General features: G+C 41.1%; 4 protein-coding genes across 4 annotated transcripts in view; 3 read left to right on the top strand and 1 right to left on the bottom strand.

Annotated features, from left to right (window-relative positions):
• The first annotated feature begins 605 nt into the window (after positions 1-605).
• LOC135485478 (macrophage migration inhibitory factor homolog) lies at positions 606-4,795 on the top strand. The gene is made up of 5 exons (XM_064767550.1): positions 606-815; positions 1,204-1,382; positions 1,889-3,052; positions 3,481-3,659; positions 3,933-4,795. The coding sequence occupies exons 3-5, from the start codon at positions 2,945-2,947 to the stop codon at positions 4,015-4,017; spliced, it is 372 nt and encodes a 123-aa protein (XP_064623620.1). The 5' UTR covers positions 606-815; positions 1,204-1,382; positions 1,889-2,944; the 3' UTR covers positions 4,018-4,795.
• On the top strand, positions 708-1,943 carry LOC135484611 (macrophage migration inhibitory factor-like). The gene is made up of 3 exons (XM_064766245.1): positions 708-815; positions 1,204-1,382; positions 1,889-1,943. The coding sequence occupies exons 1-3, from the start codon at positions 708-710 to the stop codon at positions 1,941-1,943; spliced, it is 342 nt and encodes a 113-aa protein (XP_064622315.1).
• On the bottom strand, positions 4,583-6,645 carry LOC135485477 (multiple coagulation factor deficiency protein 2 homolog). Its single transcript, XM_064767549.1, has 5 exons — positions 6,215-6,645; positions 5,822-5,966; positions 5,338-5,424; positions 4,864-5,015; positions 4,583-4,720 (listed from the first exon to the last, which is right to left on the bottom strand). Exons 2-5 carry the CDS (start codon positions 5,962-5,964, stop codon positions 4,611-4,613), a joined length of 492 nt encoding a protein of 163 aa, XP_064623619.1. The 5' UTR covers positions 5,965-5,966; positions 6,215-6,645; the 3' UTR covers positions 4,583-4,610.
• A 3,011-nt stretch (positions 6,646-9,656) lies between these two features.
• The window catches only part of LOC135485475 (uncharacterized), a 37,587-nt gene continuing 29,902 nt past the window's right edge, over positions 9,657-17,341 (top strand). Inside the window, exon 1 of the mRNA XM_064767546.1 lies at positions 9,657-10,209. Within this exon, the coding sequence (XP_064623616.1) occupies positions 9,968-10,209 (242 nt within the window). The 5' untranslated portion in view covers positions 9,657-9,967. The remainder of the gene's footprint in view (positions 10,210-17,341) is intronic.

Genomic DNA, 17,341 nt, shown 5'->3' with positions numbered 1-17,341 from the left:
ATGTTTGCTTTGTGTCCTTTGTGCAGTAAGAACGCATCAAGGTCACAATGCGGGCAGCGGGTTTTTAAAAAAGGACGAGACTAATATGTACTATTTTATAAATTCCTAAATCCACACGAGTCCCCTTCATAAACAACCCATTATGTCAATGATCATCATAATCTTAATAATCTAGATAATCGACTACAGTAGACATCACAAACTGGACCAGCAGGAACTTATTGACCACCTGGGGCGTTGATGTCCACTTGGAGAGACTTCGGGAGAGGGTTACAGACCAAGAGATGTGTTGAAACAAGAGCACGTCCTGTTTTGTGGCCGGTGCAGAATTGCCATGCCAAGATACCAAAGTTTATTGTACTACAAAATGCACTGTTGCACCAGTATGACAAAATACACATACAGATACATACAAAACGATATAAAAGAGTCCATAGCCTAGTATAATAAACAGGTTCATCCCTGTTCAGCTGGTCTCTATCTAATCAGGTTGTTAATACAATGCAATTCATTAAAAACGGGGACTTGATTTCATAAGTACTTGTCCTGACCTGTATTTCAAGCAATCATATTGTACTTGGCAGGCTATGATTAGATAATGTTAGTATAGGCCTATGCTTTCAGGTTTCATGATAATCGTCATTATTTCATTATATGGTTTCAAGTCAGGTCTAGTGTTTGACAGTATCTGCACCTATATCATTACCATGCCTATTCTCACTATCAAAACGAACGTCAAGGCGTCCGAGGTACCGGAAGGGTTTCATGAAGAGACGACGACCCTACTTGCACAGGTCTTAAAGAAGCCAGTAGAGGTAAGCCATCTAAACACTTCTGGGCCTATAGGCGTGATGTTTCAAGGTCATATCAAAGAAGGGGATGGGACAGGAACATGGATAAAATGCTAATAGCCTGGGTTTTTTTGCCTTGGTACAAATGTGTGTTACCCAGATAAAGTACCTCCCGACGAAACTGCTCAGACAACCTCTTTTCCCAGGGGTCATTGCCCTCCCTAACTTCCGGTACGCTTATCAACCCCTAGTCACACCTACAGCTAAAAACAGAATGACTAGGGCCAGGATGTAGAGGTTGGAAAAGCTTTCTACAATCCTGTGTTCGTGGGATAGTATATTCAACGTATATACATACATGCTGATTACTAACGCGAGTAGGCTATAGCGCTCTTTCTCGTTTCCATTTCAGAACATTTTCGTCATCCTGGAAACCGATGTTAACATGACTTTTGGAGGCAAGCGCACCCTGTGTGCCGTGCTTACACTTGGGAGTGTGGGGATGTTCTCACCGTCACATACCCCCGCGGAGGAGATCACCAAGGGTCTTGGACCACATATCCGCTCGAAACTAGGGATCGAGAAAGACAGGCAGGTTTTTTTCAACTCTCACCGCCGTCATACTATCACTTGACGTTTAAATTAAGGGGAAACCGGCGTTTTTCAAAGCAACAAGCATACTCTCCTCTCCAGAAATGACTTCACTCTTGTCATTCCTTTATTTTGCCGAAATTAGAACACTAAAACCTGTTAAAAGTACAACCGCAAGAGCTACGTAAACTTGATTGTTCGTGTAAAACCCCGGATTCACGAGAAATCAACATGTCAATGGTACACATCGATCCCGATCCTTAAAGGCTATAAAAAATCAGGTTAAAGGCGTTAAATGACTTCCATCAACAAATGTAATGCACCTTTTTTTCTTCTGCAATCGCAATTCTTCAGATGCACTCTGCAGAGAGAGTAGGTCAGCTTTCGGTAACGAAACTTTCTGCCCCAGCCCCAGGGTTTTGTGGTTGATATTAACGATAAATACCCAGGCCAACAAGCTCAACATTCTTTTGTTTATCAAGTTTAATGTGGTGTCTTTTTTGCAGATATTTCATCTTGTATGACGATCGAAAGATTGAATCCATTGGCATGAATGTGTAATACCGTAACAGAAACGTTCAGTGAATCTGATCTTGGACTATTACAACTATCTCCAATCAGACCGGAGGATATGCCAGCGTCAATCAATCGATCTATCAGCTATCGCTAAGCCCCCAACCAAATGCCTATACCATGTACACGAACAATTGCATGTACATTGTACACATACAATAGAAATTTATATGAATATTGCCTTTTCGTCGGTTCTGTGATGCAGTTAATTAGGGGCTGGGCGATCGCTGTGATTCTTGGATCTTCACACGACCGTGATCTGCTCTACACATTGTGACATTAGTGGACAAATTTGGACATAACACTGTTAAACAGATAATGGGTGAGGGAAATAAGCACTAACAGTTGAGGAGACAAACTTGGTTTTGGTATTGAAGTGATGTTTTCATCTAGTCATGTCTTATTCAGCGAGTCATTGCATTAAAAATTCAGAGAAAATTTGAAAAAAGTGGCTTTGACCAAATTATTTTTCATTCTCGGTAATATGTTTGGACATTTTACATTTAGAACAAATCACAATCCACTTAGAATGTGTTTAAATGCCATATAATTTTATCTTTAAATGCACAATCATTATACATGTTGCTGGAATTGAACATGCATTAAAATCAATTATTAAGCATACAGCAGTGTTTTTAATTTAATTTATTTTACTTTGATAGGTAAACCATGATCAGCGTGTCATTATATACATGTAGAGTAAATCAAGAATCATGCATAGATTAGTATATGACAGACATATCATCACTATTGTCAGTTTTTCATGACTGAAACTACGGCGTTTCAAAAGATCTTTTGGAGTGGGGCGTCAGAAGGTGCGTTGGTGCGTGGAACGAGGCATATAACTTGTGTACATCATGTATAAATACATATTTATCTCTGTTCTCAAAATAGACTATATGCATGTAAGTAAGTTGTGAATAAAATTGTCCTCGTACAATTTTATAGAACAAGCCTGTGCGATATTTCTATCAGTTCTGCGCGGCACCATGCCCGTTTTGACTATTAAGACGAACGTTGAGGCTTCCAAAATCCCAGAGGGATTCAAGGAGGAGACTGTTGCCCTTCTTTCAGAGATCTTGAAGGAGGCACAAGAGGTAAGAATAATATTAGCACACATTGTCAATCATTACAATTTTGTGGTTTTTTGTGCAAGGCCCTTCAACACCACCAACGTCACAAGAACCACTGCCACCAGAATACGTTCGCTACACATTTGGTGTGGGAGGGTGTGTGTATTTGTGGATGGGTGGTGGCAGGGGGACCTCTCCCGCCACCGCCTCGGCGTCGCAGTCTGAAAAGCATATTTTTTTCAATGAATATTTGGGTAGTATATACAGCTATAGAAGGTTAGTAGAAAATCAAAAATGACAAAAAATGTCACTGTCAGAGTGACCACTATCAGTTGACCATACACCAAATTCCTCATGACTAAAGGTCCTGTCGATTAAGCTATAGTGGCACCTTTAGAGACATATACTTATCAATCCACTGTACATTAGACCGAACGTAATATCATTTACAGGGCGTATTCGTCATTGTTGATTTCAACCCCGATACAACCTTTGGTGGTGAGCACAACCCATGCGCGCTCTGTGCTCTAGAGAGTGTAGGGATGTTTCAGACATCGCATGTCCCACCAGAAGAAATCGAGAGAGTCCTGGGCCCTCACCTCTGCTCTAAACTAGGACTTGAAATGGATAGGTGAGCTTTCTTCTTCCCAACCTGACATGGCCCATCGCTTCCAACCTTAGCCAAGCCAATTATTTGCGGTTAACTTTAACTTCGCGTTATGTCAACTTGGCGTCACTGAAGGAAATAACGCGAAGTTCAGTTGGTCACAAACTTGACGTAAGCATGATGAATGAGCTTGATATGAATAAGATAACGTCGTGTTAGATATTCAACTCGCTCTGAGCAACCATACCAAGAAAGAAACTTTGTTATCGCTGATCACTATGTTGTCTTACTCCACAGGATGTCCATCTTGTATAATGGCCGACTTTTAGAATCCAATGGGAAGAATAATCACAAATTCAGCGGAAATTTTGGAGTTTCCTAAAACTCGTACAGGCGGCAACGGATGTGGAACCAGATGGGACATTTTCTCGTTGATTAGTGACGACTCGTGACAGCAAAGATATTGGAACTACGCACACTCTTAAAACTTGTTAGTAAAAACAACTAATCTGGTTGTTGCTATTACACCAACAGTGAGGTTATTAAAAAAGTAGTGAAAGTAACGAAAAAGTTGTGCAAAATAACTATTTATATGGTTAAGAATTACCTTTTGAAAATTAAAACACCTAAATTCACAGACGGTGCAACAGCAACTACCAGAGTAGTAAAACGTTACTATAAAATAGTTATTTTTACTAACTATTTTTTTGAAGTGACTGGAAACTGGGTTGACTGAGTTCGCGTCGCCATGGCATCTCGCCAACGTGGATGAATTAACGCAAAAAAACTTCTTGTGACGTTGACGTGATCTGACGTTGACGATCGAACACGAATAGGTTTCACACGCAACAGGTTTCCCACTCAATAGGTTGCTTGGTTGGTGTGACTTTATTGTCCTCAGTTACCGTACTGCACTGAAACACTCGGTATACATTTCTATTAATTAGCCGCTAAATTACAAAAATCGGACATTTTTTATGAACTCTCTGAAGCCATCATCAGCTTCATAACGCTTTTAAATTCAATGTAGTCTATGTGTCCGTCATTATTGTGATCATTTTCTTTGAAAACGCCGTCGATTTGCTCTGAAAAGATACAAAAATGTGTCACGGTTGCTTTGTTCCATACATTTACAGTAAAACTGAAAATGATAATGATTACGTTGCTACTTATGCTAGTTTGTCATTACATGTATATGGCCCCCAAAATCCTCTGCACCGGTTCTCACCTGTAAACTGTCTCATTTCTTCTTCCGTCACAGGAGTGATGTGATGGCCCTCCCTCTCTGGCCCATGCAGGTGGTTCTCGAAATCATCGTGAAGGAAGCCTTTCATCAGCTCGAGCCCGTCTATGGTGCTGCTGTTGTCCGTGTCGTGGAATCTGACAAACATCAGAAAGGGGACTTATAATAGATGTATCAATAGAAAACCATCAAATACATCAACGTACATGTACAATGTATTGGTGATAATCATTAATCGAATTTCAGGTTTGCTTAATCCCTTGTATCTCGTCTTCCCTCATTATCACGGAACATACAAACACAATTATGGGTACCGGTACGGCTCATGATTCATGTTGAGTTATGGGAGTTAACTACTGAATATGTCCGGGTCACCTTTTGTAGACGTTGATGGGTCGACAGGGTCAATATGGTTGAGAAAACGTATTTGTCTCGGCACGTGAAAAAGTAATCACTTACCTGAAAAAGTAAAACATCTTCTCCTGTGGTGCCATTGCTTCATAGTCGACTTTAATTCCTGCTTCATCAAGATGTTCTTGCATATGGCTAGAACGATGGTAGATGGAGAAAATAGAGACATTAGATACTAGCTTGTAGTTGTGCACAGGTTTGACCCCTTGTTCACAGGCGTAATAAGAATCGTCCTTCAAAATAAACGACACCAAGAGGAAATAGTTATTTCCTCCTGACAAAAGAAAGTTTAACTAAAGACATACTTGATAATACAAAGCCAATCGAAAGAAACTGAAGTCACGACGATCTATAGCCGTCACGTGCCGACTCAGGCATGCCCCAAATGCGGACATTGGACACCCGACGAATGTATCTTCCGATTTAAAGTATACTAACGACATGTTAGTATTATCTGCCAAATATCAAATTAAAGAACAATATCTAATACCACAGATAAGTCGACGCCACCACAGCATATAACTGAACTTACTGCTTTTCTTGCACAACCTCTGTGTCCAGTACTCCAACATCAGAACCGTCCTTACGTTTTTGACCACGTCTCCCATGATGATCAGGCTCAGAGAGACAGGGAGAGGACACTAAGATTATGGTCAGGAGTAGCAGAAGCAGCATACCTGCAAATGACGTAGAAATTATCAATAGGTTATGCAAAACCGGTTGCAGTTAGCCTAACATTACTTCAAGATTTGCTGTAGGCCTAAATTATCTCTGTCCCGTCTTTGCATTGTCCAATCTATATGTATAAAGACCTGCGCCATTTTCTTTCCATGTACATATTGTATCATACGTGTATGATAGTGAACCATATGGTAAAAAGACACGTGTAAACACCCGCGAAGAACACAAAAGCCCAATAACTCACCTGCAGTTAGTGCAGCAGTTATCCGTTGATATATAATTTTCCAAATTGCAACTGACTTCCAGGCGTTTTTCCCTTTGAGACGATACTAGTTTGTATATTCCGCAGTGCTTGTTATATTCCTTCTACACCACTCTTGCTTGTATCTTCATTGGATCAGTAACAAGACACCTCAGTTCAAACAGATTCACAATTCAGAATGACTTGCGTGACCATGGTGACAGTTGTGAAGTCTTAACAGATGTTTAAATGTACTGAACCAGTATCTTCAAATTCGATCGATTGGTTTTAGTCTACCATATATCAGGCATGCCGTATATACACGGACTTAACTGCACGATCTGGTGCGCATGTTTCGAATTGGTAGGTCATGATTTCCTCACAATCGTAGTGAACCCTCATGTGCACCGAGAGAAAACAAATGAAATATTTGGGCGTGCGGCAGACGATCATCTAACCTATCACGACTTTGCGGCTTTAGGAAGGCCTGTCTCTTTTTGGCCTTGCTTGTTACAGCTGTCCGATCGTGGTTAGTCCTATCAGTTGCACACCAGCAGTGGATTGCTGGACGGCCCCTTGACTACTGATGCAACAGTATTCGTAGTCTGTCCGTAAGCACGATTTTTTTTCACTTAATTAACAACAATAATTTCTAGCATGTTGTTTTTTTCAACGAATAGCGTGCCCCTGGAACTCAGAGTCCATGTTGCAAAATCACATATTGTCCCCATAGTTTGTGTGTGCCTTCACCTTCTGATAATAATAACCACGTTGATTGTACATTTCTCCTTCCTCCATATTCTCTTCCTCGGCCCAATCGTCCTCCTCATTCTCGTCCTCCACTTCGCCCCCATTCTCTTCCTCCGCTCCTAATTCTCCATCCTTCTCTACCTGTCCTTCCAGCAGCTTCATCTTCTCGACGGCTTTTTCCGCTTCGTCTACATCAGGTTTCGACCGGCACATAAAAATCAAACACACGATTAAAACTACACCAATAACCGCGCCAATGACTGCTCCAAACTGAGCAGGGTTTGACGAAAATGTCTCCCACCCACTAAGCTCAGGTAGCACGTTGAGCCGTATCCAACTTGTTGTCCATACCCGTTGAGAAGGATTGTCAGTCACCCGGCATTCCCATACACCAGAATCCTCTGCTATCACCTCTTTCACCTCCAGCATGTCGCCGTCACCTTTGACCCGATCAGCATTTTTTTCATCGATGACTTCTTCCTCATCTACGTCCCCAGCTACTACAGAATGGAACTTTGTACCGTTGTGAAACCAAGTTCGTGTTATACTTGATAGAAGGTCAGTAAACGGTTCAGCATTGCATGCAAATTCGGTCATCGATTTTTTTGGAGCCTTCAGCGTTGGTTTTTCTGACGTTACCACAACGGAGTAAATACCAATGGTCTGCGACAGAGGGGGCTCATATTCTATCTCGCAGACGTACACACCGCTGTCCCCTGGGATGAGGGAGCTGAACATTAACTGGCCCTTGTAGTTTACGACGCGTTTAGGGTCTACATCCAAAGCGTTGGTATTTTTCGTCCAAACAAGCTCAGCTGAAGGAAAATCGTTTCGTACCATTTCCACTACGTCGGTGGGGCATTGAATTTGAAGATTCTGTCCCTCTTTTATCTGGTAACTTGTATCAGCAGTCTGTAATGTCTTCCAGATTTTTGCTTTAATCTTTGAAGAAAGGATCGATGTTGTTATCACGCCAACCTCCGGGCAGGCAGCATTATTGCAGGAGTGTTGAATGTCAGTGCTGTTTCCGTCGCAATAACTGCCTCCGCCCGGTTCCGGAGGTGGATTGTCGCAACGTCTTTTCCTTTTAGCTGAAACACAATGACTTTTATTATATTGCTCTTGCCGAAGATGGAGTCACTAACTCCAATTGGCGCCTCGCCTGGGGGCAGTCTTCCATTTACGCAGAAAAGCTTGTCCCACCCGCAAGGAATACTCCCCGGAGAAAAGGCACCTCTTAGTTACAGATCAACACTTATACTGGGAACAATGTCAACGTTTGTCCACTAGTTTCCTTATTTTCTCATAGTTGCATCAGTTAATGAGGCATACCAAACCATTTTGGCCTAGCTTCCTCCATGATGTTGAGAAATGTTATATCCTGTCCCTCCGTCAGTTTTAATCCATTCAACTTCAAGATTTCGCTCATACAACGACCCACCCAAAATGTTGACCTATTCTGCAAGATAGGTTTCCTATGCTCATCATTGACACAGGCTACATGTTATACATGACAGACGGTTAATTTTGCAACTGAAACTGATGTCTGAATACTCACCGGTTCCTCCCCCGCACGTCACACTACAACTCCACTCGCTCCATCCACTCCAGCCCCCATCGATGGGACAGCTCACATCTATTTGGCACCCAGCGGAATGTTCAGCTTTCCCTGCGCACTCCTTCCCAGCACCCATGGGAGCAGGGTCCATGCATTTTCTTCTCCGTACGTATGATCCTTTACCACAAGTGACAGAGCAACGGCTCCACCTGCCCCATTGAGACCACCCTCCGTTCCGGGCTGGGCAAGGCAATGAACAGTTTCTTTTCACAGTTGTACCATGGCCGGTTACATCAGTGCATTTGTGCTTCGGAATGCGTGTAGATCCACTGCATGTCCTTTCATACCTCCTCATACCAACTTGATCGACCTGGTAGCCTTGACAGAATGGAGCATTCTTTGGGAGGATGCATTCAGAGGATTTTGTCCAGGCCGTCCAGGAGCCGTCAAAGATACCTGCGCCAGTACATGTTGGTTCATAGCACATTCGTGTCTCGTCCGGGTCACCGCCGCCGACGCAAGGTGTTCCTGTACTCGCTGTCTTTGTACATGACCCAGGCGTAACGCAGAAATAACACTCACGGGTACGTTTCTGGTAGCCGTTTTCTTGATGGCATTGCCGCGGACATCCCGCGCTCCAATCTCCCCATTCTGCCCATCCACTTGTGCTGATCGTCAAAGAAAGTTTCACGGAAGATAGTAGAAATGCGGCCCACAGAGCAATAACAATCAAGACATACAACAGTCTTGAAATCTTGATCATTTTGACCGCCGAACAATTGAAAGTAAAAAAGGAACGGGAAACAGGATCGCAAGTGCGTAGGCCTATCCTCACCACTGTCGATGCAGAAGACGTCACTGCGTCATCGAGTAGGACGTGAGGTCTTCTGTTGCTGATAGGCGGCGTCTTCGTTTACAAAATGACATCATGCTGACGTCACGCCAAGTTCGGCTTGTTTGTGGTCTGCGCATGTGGTACCCAGTATCCTTGGCGGGGTTTGTAAATACAACATTTGGTTCCTTGCTCTGCCGCTTGGCAGATGTTACCGCAATTACCATACAAGTGTTAGCTATTGTATGCTCTCCTTGCTATGTTAAATTCCAACATTTTCCACCAGAGCGCACGGCAGAATCATGCTAGTTCTCGGTAGCTTTCAGCATTTTCCGAAGCGCATCCAATCGATCATCAACGTTCAAACCACAAATCTTATAACAAACTAGATTATCATAGTTTGGTTCAAGTCGTCTTTTTAAAATTCCTCTTTTTCTGACTACGTGTTCGTTCGGTTTTAAAACTTGGAGGTAATTGAAATTATCGTTTTACGGTATATTTTGCAGGGAGTTCAATTATTTTCAGGAAACACCTGGATTGACTCAATGTGGATACAAATAGGCTTACAAGAGATTGCAATCCGAAGGGCCGAGTCTGTATGATTTAATCTATAAAAATGGGGGCACAACCCAGCAGAGTGAGAGAAGAAGACCACCAAGCTCCGTCTGCTAACGGGACGAGAGCTTTTATGGATAAGTTACCTTTTAAGATCAGCTTGACTCCAATCCGGAAGAGGAATCGAAGGAGGTCTCTAGTACACCCTCCACCCTTGACTGAGGAACAGAAAGGATTAATTATACACACTTGGACCATTCTAAAGCAGGATATTGCCAAGGTTGGAGTAGCTATGTTCATTGGGTAAGTCAGAGTATCCAATGTTGTGGTACAATATATACAGTAACTGCATGCCCTCGGCAAAAGGCAAGAAGTGGTATTAGTCAAAATGATATTATGTTGTAATTGTGTTGTGCCTCACTTTTTGGTTGAGTGATAATGATGATGATACTAAATACTGGATGCAGAAAAAGAACAAATTAATTATAAGTATAGGTCTGGTACATGCGTTATGATAGTACACTTAGTATCGACTTATAGTGCGTGGGTGTTTTTTTAACAAGCCTTGCAGTGAATTGTTTACGTAAGAATTGTGTAGCAACTCGCAGCTGTTTAGTTTCAAGTAAAATCAACACTTTTATACTTCGGTAAAATAAAGCTGGTTTGAAACCTAGCAGGCTGCGTTCTGCCTAAATTGAAAAAAATATATTTCCAGTCCTATAGTTTCTCACGGATGCAACACTAAGTGCTGAATCACATTGAGAAGAAAGAAAATGTTACAACTACACGTTTCCAAATCGATACTGTATTGCTTCTGGGAGAGATTTCCGATAACAATAGACCAGGCTGATCTCTTCTGACTGGTGAAATTGAGGAGTGCGTGAAGTACATTTCACCCCTCTCTTGTTTGGATAAAAGACTCAGGCGAATGTATTTTGAGCCGCAAACGGTATATTGATTCGATTAGGCACTTGATACGGGACTTAGGTTCAGCTATTTGGCCTTAACTCTTATCATCTTTTAACTTCAAACACATTTTAAGATTTCACATTGCGTAATGTTCTCCGTGAGTTGTTAAATGTGAACAGCAAACCATCGAATAAAGAGATGCGTAAGTTTTGGAATGAATAATACGGATGCTGGTATGGCCTATATCTATCAGCGTGGTGCCTGGGACAACAATAATGAAGTCAACGTGAATTATTCAACGAAATTGAACATCTCTCGCAGCTAACATTAGGCGGTTATTGTGAATTAATATTAACAGTGATAAGAAAGGAAGGACAGTAAACATGAGTACCACCAAGCGGGAACAACGTGCCCAGAAAATAAAATTACTACAGTTATAGGCAGCTTTTGCAATCCCGTACCAACGACGTATACGATCATTCGTTGTCACTAACGCATACGTGATACTCATAAATCTTTTTTATATACAGTTGGAGGAGCAATTGCGGAAATTTTCAGAGCAAAAACCTCGCTAAAATGAATACATCCCTGTTGGTACCTCTTTGTATGGCTTGCAAAACTTGCCTTAATGCCAAGACCCGAGATCCGTTTCCACGTCCCTGGGAAAATTATGCCAGTGTGTTACGTTTGTTAATCTTCTTTTTAATCATTGTAGTTTCTGAAGTAATACAAACCAAACAGACAGCTGTTTACTAGACTTTGCGGATGACGGTGAATGCCACTAATTTTCGCTTCAAAACACTGTAACTTTTTTTCTTCGTGTTACGTTGATCAGTTTACGGCTATGATATTTGACTTCCGATGATGTGATGTTTAACAAACCTCCCGCCTAGAGATCTCAACGCACAAGAATGAAAGGCACTCAGGAAGTGCGAGTTCGCATGAATGTGGTACTCAATCAACTTCTCAGGTAAACAGCTTTCAAGCAATTGGTACTTAGCGTTAAATTACAACCAATTTAATTTTTTATAATTTTTTAGGGTTCATACTGCGAGTGATGAGGTTGAAAAACACAGAATTCATCCTAACCCCTTCCTTGAGAAAGAAATTGCGTTATTTTGGCGATAAAGTTACATGTTCATGTAACGTGCTTTATTTTTCAAATTATGCCATTGAATGAGTCAAATCAAGCCTCTTATGGTTGCATCATTATACAGGGCTCAGGCTAGCTTGCGAGTATAAAGAAGTTCGTCGCGATAAACCCACTTGGGGACACTGACTGGGTTTTCGAAACTGCTTAGATTTATAAATGAGGACTTATTTCAGTCTCAGTCAAGGCTTTTTCTACCGCGCCATTAATCACTCCAATATTTCTAAGCGTTTCCTTTAACGCCACTTCTGTTCATGGTATATGCTCAAACATTGATCAACTGGAAATGAATGCTATCCCACCGGAATGAGTAGCCTATCAACTGGCATTAAAGTTCGGTGATACCGAGCCTCTCTCATATTCACGGTTATGGCGTAATAACATACACTAATGGACCAGAACAAATCGAGACTTATCATATTTCTACCCTCGTACCGACTATCAAACAAAAACCGGAATCACATCCATCCGAACCATTACCGTCAGGAGCACCACACATCGTGTTTTTTTCTGGGGTATTAATGGGCGTGAAAAATGTCCCATACTTACGTTTTTTGAACGAGTTATGAATACAAAACAGAGATTATACAACTAATGGAAATATAACAAAAAATCTATTCGATATTAACTCTCCACGTATTTGCTGTCTGGGCGTTTGGATAAGTAGTACATGTATGCCAATGTTTTGCAAACGCACAATTCGTGCAACCAGATCCACGCTTCCCGATCCTGGCAACCTTCTAATTGCATAGTTTTTGCTGGGGCACTGCATCAGATTAATGTTGCTGTGGTGACTGCGATCTGACAGAAATCGTGAACACGTCATTCACTCCCGTCAAGGCCCGAGAAAAAAAGATGCTAGATCAAGCAATCGCCTCACTTAGCTAAATGGCTCTATCGTCGAATAAGTGGTTAGTATATCTAACTAGCTTGTTTCCAGTCAATTACCTTAATAGTTAAGCAATTAATGGTGTTTATGTCGTGGCTTCATGGACCAGGCAATCTAGCTAAATGGGCGGGAAAGACAGAATTAATGATAAGGAAGGGGAAACATGAATGTCGCATAACCTGCCATTCGATATTGACAAGAAGCAATCTATTATAATACCGCTTCGCACTCAGGCTAAAAATATCTCAGAAATTACAATGTACGTCCACTCATTACCGCCAAAATGGCGTCAAAACTCACGGCGAACAAAATTGATGTCAAGTCTCTGTCGCTCAATGCAACTTGGGACGTCTTGATCAGCAATTCAAAAGGGCTAGAGGTTGCGCTCAACGCACAATTTTGTCTGAGAAGCGGGTGACCCGTGATTGTCACGTCATGAGTGCGCAATGTATGTTGATCTACATGTAATGCGGCACTTCTTGATCTTTTTTTCTGATCTCTCAGACGTCTCAGTCAATATGGCAAACGATTCTTTGATCAAAGCAAGACAAAGCCATAGAAGACTTCGCACATGTTATACTTCTGGCATACATACTGTATGTCCATATAAGCAGACGACTCTGATGTAGGTTGCCACGGAAAGTCACCATTTGCTTTGTCCGAGTGATGGGCTTCCGTAGCAGCTGCGACTGAGTTTTTTAACGCCAGAAGGCATTATCGACGAGGCGAGACTATTATGTTATTTGAAGTTATTATACCACTAGAGAATTGTAACTCAACATGTTCGATTCGAAATGCAATAAACCACTTCTCGGCGATGTTACCGACTCGATGAGACTATAAAATAGTCAACTACATTCTTTAATCTAGGTAATTCCTGACAACGATATCAGAGTGAGGAATAATAAGGCTTTATTTCATTGATGATTTTTCTAAATCATACTCTTGGTCGATTGAAAACTTTGAAAGTAATACTGAAATTGAGATGTTCTTCTGATGTAAGTTTAACTGCTTCTCTGCTACGAAGTTACTGTTAAACGCTAAATTTTCGGCGTTTTTTATTTTTTCGGATTTGGTGAATAACACTTAATTCGTTATTTGTTTTTTTTAAACTACCAAATTAAAACAATATATGAAAATCTAACTCTTTTTAGAAATGTTTGTGATTCGCAAAAACAATTAGGCACAAACATTTTTAGGGTAACAGTGCATACATATAATATGCCGTGGCTTTTGGTAATCGTAAATACCACGCGGCGACCATTTTACTTTCTCCCCTTGAATACCATGGCTTGGCTGATCAAATAGCATCATTTCTCCTGCTGAGAGCAATCTTAGGTGATGATAACTTAAATAATCTATTTCTTGAATTGCTGGATGGAACCGAACAATACCAGAAGACGCCTCAGGTCAATGTTAAGTATACTGTTCTGGTCAGCAACCTTAAGAATAATAGGCGAATCCTGAGGCCAGTTGGGAGCTTAGCCCGTTAGATATTCTGAAGTTTTAATGGGTGGTTCGAATAAAACTTTAGTAAATGCTTTTACCTCACTTTTGTACAGAAATACTTAATGTTATATGCACCATAGCCTTTACAGTATCACAAATGCTTCTATCCTGTATTGCTTGAAATATTAAGTGCACATATCGATTTACAGTTTTGTGCTCTCTGTCAAAGTCTTCTCCATAAAGAACTTCTACAAAGTGCGCCGCTGGATATGTCAACTAGCTGAAGAAGCTGTTCATGTGATAATACAATACCTCTATAACCATTAGTTCCTTTGGTTCGAAATGAATAACTGTAGCCGTTTACCTCGTGGTAAATACCAATCCCATTTCTTTTAGGAGTAAAGGACAACAAGTGGCTTTTACATCTATGCTTAGCGCTTCGATACGAATAACACGAGAGCAATGTTTTGATGCATTAGCCTTGCTTTTCCGGGAATTATGCCGATAAGTTACATTGCAATTATCTACCATCGGGACAGCAATTTTTAGGGACTTGTCAACCATGTAATGTTTTTTCCTTCCTCACTTGCTGTAATGTTTATCCGTACGGTTGCCGATTGCAACACAGACTTGAGCGTGTCATAGCCAATTCATTGGGAGATCACGCACCCACAGGAAGATGATCAGATACAACCAGATATCTATAATTAAGTGATGGGAGAGCATCCGGACATTTTGCTTATAATTAGCCAATGTTCGACTTTTGCTTTGTTGGTGTACATTAAGATATTTCCATCCGGTTTGTTCACCACAATACGAGTATCACGCTCATTATGAATCGACGAAACATTGAAGCGTGCCCGAATGAATTCATTTGGTTTGCATCTATGCACTAAAACAAGGAGAGTGACCCTATATAACCAGATATCTAATTGATGAGAGAACATCCTGCCACTTTGCTAATCAATGTGCACAATGTTGGCTTTGTGTTTCACACCAGTGCTATTAGCTTTAATGGTTTTCTATGAATAGGCTTGGTCATTAGTTTTGCTGACCATAAAGTATTGCAGAGTTACCAAACGAAACCTAGATAATTAATGATAGTTCAAGCTCACGGTCGTACGGCATCGCACTGGAAACTCCTACCGGTCAGCATAATCTGTGTTGGTCGATTTTGATCAAAATAGATACGAAAGAAGTGTCATTAAATCTTTCAAGTTGATGGAAAAGTGTATTGCGTACGTGATGCGTTCGGTTTGGCATCGCCCTGGAAAAATTGCACTCGGGCCAGTATCATTTGGTTGTATTAATTGTTCTCATATCATACGAAAATAAGTCGACAACCGCGCCAAAGGGCTTGATGTTGAAAGTCCCGCGCGGTCAAGAGTATTCACTGGAAGCGATTTAGCTAGAATCGCACTGAATACAGGCAAAATCGCAGAACAAAATCATTTTTTTAGGTGATTGGTGTGTAGTGGGGCGTGAAATAACAAACCCGTTACCATGGTAACACGTGCGTTGTTGCAATCACCCGCTGGATAGGTTTCCATTGCATGGGATATAATCGCAATGGGTTTTTTTTCTGATCATCGTATCAAACCTGTATATGATGAAATAACTTCACATGATTGTCAAACTTTAACATTTAGAAGGTCACTTTGAACCTTACAAAATATCGCAATACCCGTTATAGGTTTTACATAAATCCATGAAAACTTCATGCAAAATCACCTCATTACAAGAATCAAGTATAGATAAGGGCAGGTTAATCGATAAATTGATCCCGATGTAAATGTCAAATAACGTATATACTTATAAACACGGCAGTGTTCATGATCGTTTTTCACAGAGAAGTTTATGTTATGTTCAAGCATTGTGTACGCCTTGCTCATCAAAGCCTGACGGATTCTATTTTGGTCTACCAGCATCATCAGTAGGTTCTTGATACCGAATACATTGGATGGAGTCGTCAATTTTACGATTTTTTACCATTGAAAAGTGTAGGTTCTAGAATCATACGCCTACTTTGATATCTTGCGAGTCTATCTTGCGACACAATCGCTATCATCTTCAGGACTGAAGACATGAAATTCTTAACCCGGCAGTTCGTGGATCGAAAACACGAGGAACTTTCGGGTCTCCCTTTGGACCAATGTAGCTTGTCGGTATGAGGAAACGCTGTGAAGTAGATCCTATTAGGGTCGAGCCTGCCCAGTGGTCTCATCAGACGTATTGACAAGAATAATAAACTTAATGTTTAAGCCATTGTAACGCAATGCGTAGCCTACTTATGTTCATTTCGATCTGTAGGCGTGCAACTTTTCCCTTTGAAACCAAAATGGAAACTTTTCCGTCAGTGTAAAAGCAGCAGCTGTGTTTATCTCCAAGATTAGTTTGTTCAGTTGAAAGAAAAAATCATTAAGGCAAAATACTAATATAAAGTTTATTCAACCACGCGATGAGAATACACACACATCAAATAAGGAGGTTGAGAGGTCGGTAACCCCGCGCATGAAAGTGATCAAGTTATTTTTTATTTTTGCTAGTGCACCATTATACCATACATAAAAATAAACCAAAGAAAATGTTATTCTAAAAATACTAATACTCGTTATGGAGATATTTTGAAATGGCTCTTAAAGAAAATGTTTATCTTAGAGTGTTCTTTGATAGAATATGACCACACGCAGCTACAAACACAACACTGATAAAATGATGTTCAGATTCGTTTGCAGTTGATCAAAGGGAATAATTTCTTCTTCTTCCTCTTCCTCCCCGTTCGCTCTGCACTTGGAAGTGTTATATTCTCCAGGGAGTATTCCGCTTCCAAAGTGCGATGAGCGTTTACACGCAACTGCAGTTAGGCTCCAACCGTCTGATCACAGTACAGGTGCATAGGCGATCATGAGCAAAATAATGTGAATAACAACGATTTATCAGGTCATGTGTCCATTTTATTGAAGCATAACCGGAAGAAAAAAACAACACTTGCACATCACTCACCTGATCTGAGGTTGGAACCGTAACGGCACTTTAAC

This window comes from Lineus longissimus, chromosome 3, assembly GCF_910592395.1.
Source record: "Lineus longissimus chromosome 3, tnLinLong1.2, whole genome shotgun sequence".
NCBI lineage: Eukaryota > Metazoa > Nemertea > Pilidiophora > Heteronemertea > Lineidae > Lineus > Lineus longissimus.
This window is presented reverse-complemented; position numbering and strand designations above follow the sequence as displayed.

Coding starts and splice junctions, on each gene's coding strand:
- LOC135484611 (XM_064766245.1), top strand. CDS start 708: ATGCCTATTCTCACTATCAAAACGAACGTCAAGGCGTCCGAGGTACCG. Junction 816..1,203: donor TCTTAAAGAAGCCAGTAGAG/GTAAGCCATCTA, acceptor TTTCCATTTCAG/AACATTTTCGTCATCCTGGA. Junction 1,383..1,888: donor CTAGGGATCGAGAAAGACAG/GCAGGTTTTTTT, acceptor TCTTTTTTGCAG/ATATTTCATCTTGTATGACG.
- LOC135485478 (XM_064767550.1), top strand. CDS start 2,945: ATGCCCGTTTTGACTATTAAGACGAACGTTGAGGCTTCCAAAATCCCA. Junction 3,053..3,480: donor TCTTGAAGGAGGCACAAGAG/GTAAGAATAATA, acceptor TATCATTTACAG/GGCGTATTCGTCATTGTTGA. Junction 3,660..3,932: donor CTAGGACTTGAAATGGATAG/GTGAGCTTTCTT, acceptor CTTACTCCACAG/GATGTCCATCTTGTATAATG.
- LOC135485477 (XM_064767549.1), bottom strand. CDS start 5,964: ATGCTGCTTCTGCTACTCCTGACCATAATCTTAGTGTCCTCTCCCTGT. Junction 5,016..5,337: donor AAGATGTTTTACTTTTTCAG/GTAAGTGATTAC, acceptor GATGTTTGTCAG/ATTCCACGACACGGACAACA. Junction 4,721..4,863: donor AGAAATGAGACAGTTTACAG/GTGAGAACCGGT, acceptor GTATCTTTTCAG/AGCAAATCGACGGCGTTTTC.